Below are 13,382 nucleotides of genomic sequence, written 5' to 3' on the forward strand. Positions count from 1 at the left end.
CTACCAGGATCCCTGTTGCTTTTTTCTCATTGGTAGGCACAGCACAAAGTACTAATGTAAAATGCTCTCTGTATACTGACTTGCGCTTGATTTGTGTCCCCCTGGAAATGTGCAAGCGAATTATATGTCTGGATGGAGAGAGCTTTTTGGGTTGGTACTTTATATTTATTGATTATCCCCCTTGGAGAAGCTCAAGTGAAATATAAATTGACATGTAAAGAGGCTTTTGGATTGATACATTAAATGCATTCCCCTGGAAGAAGCCCAAGTGAAATGTATGTCAGGATGAAGAAAGCCTTTTGGATCGGTACTTGGAAGAAGAGGAAGAGAAACATATGTTGGGAAGCAGAAAGCCTTTTGGATGGGTACTTTATAGATTATTCCCCTTGACGAAGTGCAAGTGAAACAGCTTTTATATTTATTGATATTTGCACTTATCACTTTGTTGTATGGTACTTTCTTGTCGCTCTATTTTATGCATTTGGCTATTGTTTTGGCTGTTACACGTGACCAAGGTAATACTCTAACATTTCTACACAATACAAACTATGTTCCGTTCAATCCGTCCCATCTCTCGGTTTTGAGTCAGTGAGTTTTCCCACCTTTACAAGTGTTATACGCGTTTCATACAATTTTTTATGACACTACACTGTGTGCAGAATTATTAGGCAAATGAGTATTTTGATCACATCATCCTTTTTATACATGTTGTCCTACTGAAAGCTGTATAGGCTTGAAAGCCAACTGCCAATTATGTAAATCAGGTGATTTGCATCTCTGTAATGAGGAGGGGTGTGGTCAAATGACATCAACACCCTATATAAGGTGTGCTTAATTATTAGGTAACTTCCTTTCCTTTGGCAAAATGGGTCAGAAAAAAGATTTGACGGACTCTGAAAAGTCAAAAATTGTGAGATGTCTTGCAAATGGATGCAGCAGTCTTGAAATTGCCAAACTTTTGAAGAGTGATCACCGAAAAATCAAGCGTTTCATGGCAAATAGCCAACAGGGTCGCAAGAAGCGTGTTGATAAAAAAGGCGCAAAATAACTGCCAATGAATTGAGGAAAATCAAGCGTGAAGCTGCCAAGATGCCATTTGCCACCAGTTTTGCCATATTTCAGAGCTGCAATGTTACAGGAGTATCAAAAAGCTCAAGGTGTGCCATACTCAGGGACATGGCCAAGGTAAGGAAGGCTGGAAAATGACCACCTTTGAACAAGAAACATAACACAAAACGTCAAGACTGGGCCAAGAAATATCTTAAGACAGATTTTTCTAAGGTTTTATGGACTGATGAAATGAGAGTGACTCTTGATGGGCCCGATGGATGGGCCCGAGGCTGGATCAGTAACGGGCAGAGAGCTCCACTGACTCAGATGCCAGCAAGGTGGAAGTGGGGTACCGGTATGGGCTGGTATCATCAAAGATGAACTTGTGGGACCTTTTCGGGTTGAGGATGGAGTGAAGCTCAACTCCCAGACCTAGTGCCAGTTTCTGGAAGACACCTTATTCAAGCAGTGGTACAGGAGGAAGTTGGTATCATTCAAGAAAAACATGATTTTCATGCAGGACAAGGCTCCATCACATGCATCCAAATGCTCCACAGCGTGGCTGCCCAGTAAAGGTCTAAAAGAAAAAAAATGACATGGCCCCTTTGTTCACCTGATCTGAACCCCATAGAGAACCTGTGGTCCCTCAGAAAATTTGAGATCTACAAGGAGGGAAAACATTATACACCTCTCGGAACATTGTCTGGGAGGCTGTGGTGGCTGCTGCACGCAATGTTGATCGTAAACAGATCAGGCAACTGACAGAATCTATGGATGGAAGGCTTTCGAGTGTCATCATAAAGAAAGGTGGCTATGTTGGTCACTGATTTTTTTTTTTGAAGTCAGAAATGTTTATTTCTAAATTTTGTGTTATGTTGGTTTACCTGGTGAAAATAAACAAGTGAGATGGGTATATATTTGGTTTTTATTAAGTTGCCTTATAATTCTGCACAGTAATAGTTACCTGAAAAAACAGATATCCTCCTAAGATAGTCAAATCTAAAAAATACCCACTCCAACTTCCAAAAATATTAAGCTTTAATATTTGAGTCTTTTTTTTTGATTGAGAACACAGTTGTTGTTCAATAATAAGAATCCTCTCAAATACAACTTGCCTAATAATTCTGCACGCAGTGTATAGTTAATAAAATTAATATATATTTATTTTTCCAGTGTAGCTATTTGAGATGTGGTTAGTGCTACATACCCATCCTGACTTACCCATTTTTTTCTTTTCTTGTAGATTTCCAAAAAATACGTGTAAAAAAAATGTATGAAATTCATCAAGTCACAAAAAGCATGAGTGTGAAAGAAGCCTGATATTGCCTCATCACTTACCTGAGGGAAGGGGCTGCTCCACACCTGGATGCTTTCATTCACGTGCAGATGCCGTAGAAGAGTGTTACTGATGGTGTTAATGAGGACAGGCAGAGAGTGCACCATGCTGCTATTAAATATGGCTTCGTATGTGAAGTACTAGAAGAAACACAAGGTCAGGGGGCAGTGACAAGCGTCAAGATGGAAGTTTGTACATACATACAGTATAGTACAAGGTGTATAGCTATATCTGACCTAGGGATATAAAATCTTATGTCCACAGCTCAACTCTGCTCAATTCTTACACTCTTATACCTTTCCTGATCTGGAGACATCAAGGGCCCCATTGTGTGGCGCAACAGAAATATAATCGCTTCCGTTCATCATATCCACTTTTATCTTCTGGCTCCTCAGGGCGTCTATTAAGTCATCTATATTGTCACCTATGGTGGAAATATATGGGTATAAACATATATGCTACAGTAACCAACACAATGTCAATGACCAATGTGGCAATGTTACAGCAATGAATCAGTCATAGTCAATCACACCATTAACCGATTAGTCAAACTAGTCTCATTTTACTTAACCTGTTATGAACTCTCTTGATCTGACTGATCGAGGCTCCCTCTGGTGGTTACAGCGGGTAGTGGAGCCGGTCTTATTGACAGAAGTCTATCACCTGAAGACGATGATTGGGAGTCAGGGGTTACTGATTGGGAGGATTTAAGTGAGCAAGCTTTCTTCAGTTGCTGCTGGTGATTTGTTTGTCTTCCTGTTCATTGCGAAGCCTGATTTTTCCCCTCCTTGGTCTTGCATCATTCAGATAAGTTATTTCTTTGCTGAAACTTTTGCATTTGATATAGTTGTTGCCTTTCTCTGCTGTCAGCTTTGCTGTGTGGGTTCAGCACTATTCCCTGCTGGGATTTGTGCTGGACCCCGCTCATATGTCAAAGCTTATGTCATTCTGTTCAGTATTGTTAATCCCCTGTTATATTAGTATCTTTTGCTTTGTTTCCAGTTCACACCAGAATGCTGATCTAGCGGGGGAGAGTTTGTGTGGCCTCAGTGTTTTTGTATATCAGACATGATTGATTTTTTAGGGTTTTTGCGTGATTGCAGACAGTATCTTTTCTGTCCTGTCCTATCTAGACAGTTTGGGGCCCATCATTTGCTCACTCTATTTTCTGCCTGCGTTTGTGCCTCATCTTGTCTCACTGACAATATATGTTTGGGGGCGATCTATTCCTTTGGGGTTCTACTCCGGGGCAGTTTAGCTTTCCCCTTTCTTGCTTTAGGCTTAGTTAACTCTCTGGCTGTGCGAAGGAGTCTAGGGCATTGTAGGCACGTCCCACGGCTAATGCTAGTTGTGTTGTTAGGTCTAGGGGTCTGCAATCCGCTAAGTTGTGCACTCAGCTATAGTGTGAGCTTTTTAACACTATTCCCAAAAAAACCCTCATGGGTCAAATGTTGCACACAGCCTAGAGAGTATCCCACATAAAGTCAAATAAACATAACCTTTAATGAACCATTAAAAGGACATAACACACAAAAACATTACAAAAAAGTGCTCATGTGAACCAGTGCTCAATAAAAAATGGTTTTGTCTCACCATTGGTATTAGATATAGCATTCCAGCATCAGGGCGTATCCTGCTGGAGAGACGATCCAGTGATGGGGAGCAGAGACATGGGAGAACCAATGTTAATGTAAAGTATTCCCCTACACTCCCTGTCGTGCCCCAGTGTTACTCCTGTCCTAACAAGGACAGGCCCCAAGTGGATCCTGTAGTGGACATCACCATTGATGAGGGGAAAAATAGACAGACGCTCCCTATGCGTTTCTTCCCCAATGGTGGGGATTCATCAGGGGAGTCAAACAGATATAAAGCAGTAGGAAAGGATATATAGAATTAGTGTTATCCGTTAAGTCCACAGGCCCTATAGTGGCGAGGTGCCTAAAAAACTAGTGTGACTGTCCCTGTCACTACCAATTGAAACTTTAATTGATTTTATGTGGGATACTCTCTAGGCTGTGTGCAAAATACGCTAAGTTGCCAACCTTTCTGGTTTCCTGGTTGCTTAGCTAATTCCCCGGTAAAGCTCCACGGTGACCAAATCATAACATTAACCCTTTAATGGGTATATTCAACTTAAAACGTAATGGTACAATTAATAGAAAATGCCATCCCTTTACTGTAAGCGGGGGTCCAAACTCAGGAAGCCTAAAGAACTTGAGAGGGTGCCAAGCTGATGTAGATTTGAATCCGCTTGTAGCTGTGCACTCACTTGCTAAGATACACCATTTCTTAAGGAAATCCCACTGATCCTGGGAATGCTGCAGCACTGCAACATTATACTGATCTCTCAGCCATATTACCAAGTCATTTTTATCACACAATGAATGACATAGAACTAAAACCCCCAAAATTATGACGGAATTGCATTTTGGCTTTTTTTTTTATAATTTCACAGAACTTGGATTCTTTTTTTCCGTTTCCCACTACATTTTATGGTAAAATTAATGGAGTCATACAAAACTACAACTGGTTCCCTCCCCAAAAAAGCCATTGGAAAAGTATAAAAACAAAGAAAAAGAAAAGTATGGTTCTTGGGTAAAAAAGGTAAAAAAGATACTACAAAAAGCACAATATTGAAAAACGACCCGACCATGAAGGAGTTAAGAAGAAGCAGTACTAAATTTGCATTACAACCCCTTTATTCTCAGGTTTCAGTGTTGGCCCCAGAGGATGGACTCCCAATGCCTAATCCTTTGTGCCTAATCCATTGAAGCACATGTCACGTGTATAAAATAGAACATAACAAACAATCATTATACTCACCTTTACACCTAATCCACCAATGCCCATGTCCCCTGGAAAAGAAGAAAAATAATAAAACAACCATATCCCTCACATGTCCGATGTGAAGATAATCCATTCTGTCCCACAACGATCTGGATGATTTGGATAGCGGTCACAACAGGGATGTGACCGCTATTCCCGCCAATCGGAACACACTGACAGGAGCGTAATCGATCCAGCAGGGTGTAGCGCTGAGCTGCCGTGAGAAAGTTCACCGGAGTTCAAAACTGATAAACCACGGTGACCTCACTTACAGCACCGCTTACTGTGTGTGAAAGTTCTCAAGAAGAGAGCAGTGCCATAGGTGAGATTACTGGGGTTCATCAACTTTAACTTCGGTGAACTTTCTCATGGCAGCTCAGTGCTAGACACTGCAGGAGCTGACGGGGAGAGCAATCACATCAAATCATCCAGAATGTCATGGGACAGCATGGATTATCTTCACACTGGACACATGAGGGATAGGGTTGTTTATCATTCTTTTTTTTCTACGGGACATTAGACTAAGGGACATGTGGAATAAGTGTAAAGGTGAGCATTATGGTTGTTTATTATTTTGTGTTTTTTTTACAGGTGGCTTTATTGGATTAGGCATAAAGGTTGAGTACACCTGTGAATTTATTTTAAATAAAGGAGTCTGTGTCATTATTTAAATTAAAGGATTTTATTCTGGCTGTGTCTTTTTTAAAATCTTACTATAGGGTTAGTAATGGGGACGTCTTATAGCCATGCAAAGCGATAGAACTGGCGTATCTAATAGATGCGCCTTTTTTGGGGCAGTTGTGGGTTGCTATTTTTAAGCTGGGGGGCAATATTCATAACCCCTTACCAGTCTGAGATTACCAGTTTGCCCTGACCTCTTTGCTTTAGCTTGGCTGGTTGTCAAAGATTTGGAGGACCCCAAGCTGTTTGTTTAAATTATTTCACTAATCACAAAAAACGGCGTGCGGCCTCTCTATTCTTGATAACTAGCCATGATAATGTTGACAGCCGATGGTTGCAGCTCACAGCTGTCAGTTTTGCCTGCGCTGGTTACCAAAAATTGAAGAGACCTCACGTCATTTAAAAAAAATGTATTTATTTACCGTGTTTTCCGGCATATAAGACGACTGGACGTATAAGACGACCCCAACTTTTCTATTTAAAATATAGAGTTTGGGATATACTCACCGTATAAGTCGGGGGTGATCTTATACATATGGTGCGGGGAGCGGTCCTGATGACGAGATACCTCATTGGGAAGGTGTAAGTGAATTAAGCCCGCCCTTGTATCCTATTACCTCCTTCTCTTTCACCCGTCTGGCCCGCCCTTCTCTGCCTCTCAAATCTCATGAGGGTGGAAGTGAAGGGGTGCAGGCGAAATCTGAGAGACAGAGAAGGGCGTGCCAGATGGGTGAAAGAGGAGCCGCTTCACTTCCATCCTCGTCATCGGGATCGCTCCTCGCATCATATGCGGCGACCGCAGAGCTCCGCACCAGCCGTATAAAACGACACATGGCGTATAAGACGACCCCCGACTTATAAGATTTTCAGGGGCTAAAAAGTCATCTTATACGCCGGAAAATACTGTATTTATTTATAGCACACAGACACCATGTGACAAATCTTCCTATCAGCAGTGCCTGCTCTTGCTGTTTTCAGCAATAGCAGACACAGACTGATGTATTACCCTCTCATCAGCTGATGCCTGTGATCCAATGTAACCTTTTTACTGCTGACCACAACTGCTGTCTCACGCTGTCATCTGACAGCATGGGAACCTCAGCTCTCTGACTGGCGGTAATGATGTTACCACCGAGCAGAGCGCGTGTTTGCTGCGCTGCCATGCAAATGACAGCATGGCAAACAATGGATGTTTGGGCCCCCCATTCATTTGAATGGGGTCTGGGTTCGGGTAATATTTTGGTACCTGAAACAAACTTTTTTATTTTAGATGTGCGGCCGAACCAGCCAGACCGGAACATCTACGGGTTTGCCCATCACTAGTTATAAAATTTTAAGGGCACTGAAGGTATTATTTACCTTATAAGGGGGCACTGAGGGCATTATTACATTATAAGGGGGCATTTGGTGCATTATTACATTGGGATCTGAGGGCATTATTACATCATAAGGGGGCACTTGCAGCAATAATATTTTATAAGGGGACATAGGGGCTATTACTTTTTGAGAGGGTATTCGCAACAAAATTACTTTATACGGGGGCACTGAGGGCATTACTACTTGACTACTTGATAAAGGGGGTACTGTACTTTATAAGATAGCACTTGCAGCATTATTACTTTAAAAGGGGCACATAGTGCTTTTAAGAAATATTTGCTGATTATCTCTTACAAATGAATGTGGCTGCTGAGATAAGAAAAGTAGGGGACCTCTGCTTTAAAATATGGGTTACCCGTTTAATTGTCATTTTTAAGGTTCAATGATAAAAATAGCAAGTCTTTTGATTCACTAGAAAAACAGAATTATTTCCTCCTAGACCCATCAAAAAATATCACTTTGGCTAAGGAATCTAGACATCATCCATTTCTACACCGCTGACAATGCTGTATCTTCAAGCTGTAAGTCCATTTCGTGCCACCATATGTTACCTGTGGAGCTCTGTACAAGCAGACTGGTGACATACTTATGGCTCTTCTGTCCTGGGCGCAGGAAATACAGATCAGGAGAGAGTCTGATCTCCAGGGAGGATTTGTGGTAGTACCAGTGTATGATATTGATCGCTGCCTGGACTGCTAAGAACAGAAAGAGAAAAAGCGACCTGAAAGAGAAGCAAATGTCATGTAAAAGATTATGCAGCCGTCTATCAAAAGCTGCAAGTTATGCCATTGTTTTTTGGTTTTTGTTTTTACATCGTTCACTATGCAGTGAAAATGACCTTGTGATATGATTCTACCATTCAGTACAAATACAGCGAGCTGTAGTTTTTAGTGGTACCATTTTATATATGACATTTTGATGCCTTTACATAGCATTTTTGGAGGAAGATCCATTGAGCAAAAAAAAAAAGAAAACCGGCAATTCTGTAATTATATATTTTTTTCTTCACAGTACAGGTTAATTAACTTTATATTTAAAAAATATAAACTCTTACAGATGCGGAGCTATAAAGTCATATTATCAATTTTTTTTCATTCTTCTATTTTTAAATTGCAAAATAAGGGCTTATGCAAACTTTCATATTTTTTAATTTATATATATACATATATATATATATATATATATACACACATACGCACACACGCGCACACATACATACACTAATTTCATTTTTCACAATTTTAACTTTTTAGCTTTGCTATTATGAGTCTTCTCTCATCCTATACAATGAAATACACTATATCAGAAACATAACAATCTTAGCCTGGGCGTCATGGGAGTACAAAGTGGGCAGGTGATCGGTGCTTTTAATAGGCTGCCAACTGCAAAGGCGACCCATCGACATTTCGCCAATTGCATCGGCACTTGCAATTGCGCATGGCAAGCACAACAATTTAATTGCCGCTGTCAAAGACAAAGCTCAGCTCTGGTTGCTGCTGATAGAAGCAGGTGCTGGCAGTATAAAACAGCCGACTGCCACCGTGTATGGAGGATGTGAAAGGTGGGTGGGTTTGCTTTCTCAGACTCAGCTACAGATGAGAAAAAACTAAATTAAACTTATGACAACATGGTAGAAAAGTGACCCAATAATGTAAAACACTATGCCAGTACTCACACGTATCGGACAGACTTGGTTTCTCGGCGCAGATTACGGCAGTGTAGCTTAGCTATGGTGGCGACCTGCTGTCTCCAAAGTGCCCTGCCGCTGACTGTGCACAGGTGAGATTCGGGCATGGTCAGCAAACCCTGATCAATCTCCTCGGTGGATTTCCATTTCCCGTCATCTTCTATTCTCTTTGTGAATATACTGTGATCTATGAGGAGTAATAACGAAAGTGAGCTGTAAATATTTAGACGAAACGACGCACTATGCAAGGCACACACCGTCAATTATTATAGTGGAGAGAAGTTGTCAGTTGCCATGAGATGACAAAGGCCTTCGGGCTAATACCTGGAAAAGGCTTGTGCCCCGAGCCAAATTATAAATAGTGCCTGGCTCTTAAGTAAAATTAAAAAGATACAACTAATCCCCTAATGTTTTTCAAATAGTTTTATTAGGGTTTTAAATATTTTAATTGGGTGGAAAGACAAGGGGAAGGGGGGGGGGAAGGGAGGGAGGGAAGGTTGAGATATGGGAAGAGGAAAACTTTTCAAAACAGAACTGTTGGTCAAAAGCAAATTACAACTACATATACAGTGGGGAAAAAAAGTATTTAGTCAGTCAGCAATAGTGCAAGTTCCACCACTTAAAAAGATGAGAGGCGTCTGTAATTTACATCATAGGTAGACCTCAACTATGGGAGACAAACTGAGAAAAAAAAATCCAGAAAACCACATTGTCTGTTTTTTTTTCATTTTATTTGCATATTATGGTGGAAAATAAGTATTTGGTCAGAAACAAAATTTCATCTCAATACTTTGTGATATATCCTTTGTTGGCAATGACAGAGGTCAAACGTTTTCTGTAAGTCTTCACAAGGTTGCCACACACTGTTGTTGGTATGTTGGCCCATTCCTCCATGCAGATCTCCTCTAGAGCAGTGATGTTTTTGGCTTTTCGCTTGGCAACACGGACTTTCAACTCCCTCCAAAGGTTTTCTATAGGGTTGAGATCTGGAGACTGGCTAGGCCACTCCAGGACCTTGAAATGCTTCTTACGAAGCCACTCCTTCGTTGCCCTGGCGGTGTGCTTTGGATCATTGTCATGTTGAAAGACCCAGCCACGTTTCATCTTCAATGCCCTTGCTGATGGAAGGAGGTTTGCACTCAAAATCTCACGATACATGGCCCCATTCATTCTTTCATGTACCCGGATCAGTCGTCCTGGCCCCTTTGCAGAGAAACAGCCCCAAAGCATGATGTTTCCACCACCATGCTTTACAGTAGGTATGGTGTTTGATGGATGCAACTCAGTATTCTTTTTCCTCCAAACACGACAAGTTGTGTTTCTACCAAACAGTTCCAGTTTGGTTTCATCAGACCATAGGACATTCTCCCAAAACTCCTCTGGATCATCCAAATGCTCTCTAGCAAACTTCAGACGGGCCCGGACATGTACAGGCTTAAGCAGTGGGACACGTCTGGCACTGCAGGGTCTGAGTCCATGGTGGCGTAGTGTGTTACTTATGGTAGGCCTTGTTACATTGGTCCCAGCTCTCTGCAGTTCATTCACTAGGTCCCCCCGCGTGGTTCTGGGATTTTTGCTCACCGTTCTTGTGATCATTCTGACCCCACGGGGTGGGATTTTGCGTGGAGCACCAGATCGAGGGAGATTATCAGTGGTCTTGTATGTCTTCCATTTTCTAATTATTGCTCCCACAGTTGATTTCTTCACTCCAAGCTGGTTGGCTATTGCAGATTCAGTCTTCCCAGCCTGGTGCAGGGCTACAATTTTGTTTCTGGTGTCCTTTGACAGCTCTTTGGTCTTCACCATAGTGGAGTTTGGAGTCAGACTGTTTGAGGGTGTGCACAGGTGTCTTTTTATACTGATAACAAGTTTAAACAGGTGCCATTACTACAGGTAATGAGTGGAGGAAAGAGGAGACTCTTAAAGAAGTTACAGGTCTGTGAGAGCCAGAAATCTTGATTGCTTGTTTCTGACCAAATACTTATTTTCCACCATAATATGCAAATAAAATGAAAAAAAAACCAGACAATGTGATTTTCTGGATTTTTTTTTCTCAGTTTGTCTCCCATAGTTGAGGTCTACCTATGATGTAAATTACAGACGCCTCTCATCTTTTTAAGTGGTGGAACTTGCACTATTGCTGACTGACTAAATACTTTTTTTCCCCACTGTAAGTTTTATACAAATATTTTTCATGTTGGGGAGAGCGATAACGTCCTTAGAAAGAAGTAATCGGTTTCAATTCTATTCTATTACTTTATCAAAAGATTTAGGAGGTTTAACCGGTTTGGAACTTCTCATTCCACACTTTCCACTTTTTAGAATATTTTTTTATTCCGTTATTGTTAACAGCAAATCTCCACTCTATGTTATTGTGGGTGTGGATTTTTTTCTAAGATGTCAGCAAACTTAGGTGAGGTTTGTTTTTTCCACCAAAAGGCAATCTCGTTTTTTATTACTAGAAAAATATGAATTATGATATGCCTTGTGGTGGGCGAAACATCCTCCATATCCAAGGAAAGCAGAGCTCTTTGTGGAGTGATAGCGAAATCTTTTTCAAATGTGTTGATGTGCTTTGTTGCCTCCAGCCAAAGGGCTTTTACCTTAGGGCAACTCCAGAACAGATGGTATAAATTACCCCTTTGACCACATTCCCTCCAACATAGCGGGGAGTGGTCTTTATTTATGTGAGCGAGTCTCGTAGGCGTGTAATACCATCTGCATAGTATTTTGAAATAAGACTCTTGCAAAGTGGCAGAAATAGTAGAATGATAAGTGTATTTTGTAGCGACGTCCCATTGTTCCACAGAGAGATTAAGATGTAATTCATTTTCCCACCTTCTCATATATTGATTTTTGAAGATAGGGTGGGGCGAACAAATTTTGGGTTTATGTATTATGTGTCTAAAGAAAGAATCTTTGGCATTACCCATGTAACCTTCTTAGTTCTCCAAGGCTACCCAAGCTGGAATATTACCCTCATAAAACCAGGATCTGCTCAACTTAATGAGTGAGGCATGATAGTAGGCTTGAAGATTGGGCAGACCCATTCCTCTATTAAGCTTGCGTTTACATAGAATGTCAGATGAGATTCTGGCCCTCTTATTGCACCAAACAAAAGAATTCATCAGTTTTTGCAATCTCTGTAACGTTTGGAAAGGGATGTTGATGGGAAGTGTCCTAAAGACATAAAGCAGTTTAGGTAAGATAAATGTTTTGATCGTCATCACTCTGCCAAACAGAGATAAATCAAATTTGGAGAAATAAGCAAGATCTGATTCGATTGTTTTTGAAATTTTGTCCAGATTAGTTCTGACGATTTTGTATAGATATGGTTCAATGATTATACCAAGGTATTCAATACAGTTGTCTTCAAAACCAAATTTGGACATTTGCTTCAATTTGGAGATTTCTGTCTCATTCATATTAATTGCCATGAATTTTGATTTTTCGGGGTTTATTTTGAAATAGGATATTTCGCAGAATCTGTCTAATTCTCTTATTAATGTTTTGAAGGAATTTTGGGGATCGGTTAGAGTAAATATCAGATCATCCGCATATAGGCCCACTTTATCAAACATGATCGCAGTGTACCGGGGGATTAGAGAAGCATCTGGCAGGGAGGGGGCTCCCTGCGTGCTTCTCTGAGACCCCCGAGCAGCGCGATGTGCTGCGCTGCTCCGAGAGCTTCCTTCCCTGCAGGCCCCTGGCTCAAAGATACCCAGGGGGCCTGCAGGGAGGCGTCTTTCTCAGTGCCTGCTGAGTGCAGGCTCTGAGAAAGCCTTCAGCGGCGCCTGTCAGATCGCTGATCTGACACAGCGCTGTGCAAAGTGTCAGATCAATGATCTGAACCCTAGACAGTGATGTCCCCAACCCCCCCCCCCCCCCGGGATAAGGAAATAAAGTAAAAAAAAAAAAAATCACAAAAAAAAAAAAATCCCTAATAAATTCATTTTTTGGAAATAAAACAATAAAAGTACACATATTTAGTATCACCGCGTCCGAAACGACCCGCCCTATAAAAATGCCCCACTAGTTAACCCCTTTAGTGAACCACTTAAAAAATAAAAAACAAAAGCAAAAAACAATGCTTTATCATCATACCGCCAAACAAAAAGTGCAATAACACGCGATCAAAAAGACGTATATAAACATGGTACCACTGAAAACGTCATCTTGTGCCACAAAAAACGAGCCGCAAAACAGCATCATCAGCGAAAAAATTATAAATAGTTATAGCTTGCAGAATAAAGCGATGCAAAAATAATTTTTTATATAAAATTGCTTTCATTGCATAAAAGCGCCAAAACATAAAAAGACATAAATGAGGTATCGCTGTAATCTTACTGACCAAAGAATAAAACTGCTTTATCAATTTTACCACACACGGAACGGTGTAGACGCACCCCCCCAAAAGAAACTCAA

At 41.0% G+C, this 13,382-nt stretch overlaps 1 protein-coding gene across 1 annotated transcript in view; it reads right to left on the minus strand.

Annotated features, from left to right (window-relative positions):
- ABCA5 (ATP binding cassette subfamily A member 5) overlaps positions 1 to 13,382 on the minus strand; it is a 244,628-nt gene that overhangs the window by 76,288 nt on the left and 154,958 nt on the right. Inside the window, exons 19-22 of the mRNA XM_073559971.1 lie at positions 8,946 to 9,144; positions 7,822 to 7,991; positions 2,683 to 2,810; positions 2,389 to 2,526 (exon numbers count right to left, since the gene is read on the minus strand). Coding sequence (XP_073416072.1) covers positions 2,389 to 2,526; positions 2,683 to 2,810; positions 7,822 to 7,991; positions 8,946 to 9,144 — 635 coding nt within the window. The remainder of the gene's footprint in view (positions 1 to 2,388; positions 2,527 to 2,682; positions 2,811 to 7,821; positions 7,992 to 8,945; positions 9,145 to 13,382) is intronic.

Source organism: Dendrobates tinctorius, unplaced genomic scaffold (genome assembly GCF_039654945.1).
Source record: "Dendrobates tinctorius isolate UK_male_01 unplaced genomic scaffold, ASM3965494v1 ptg000014l, whole genome shotgun sequence".
In the NCBI taxonomy this organism is placed as follows: Eukaryota; Metazoa; Chordata; class Amphibia; order Anura; family Dendrobatidae; genus Dendrobates; species Dendrobates tinctorius.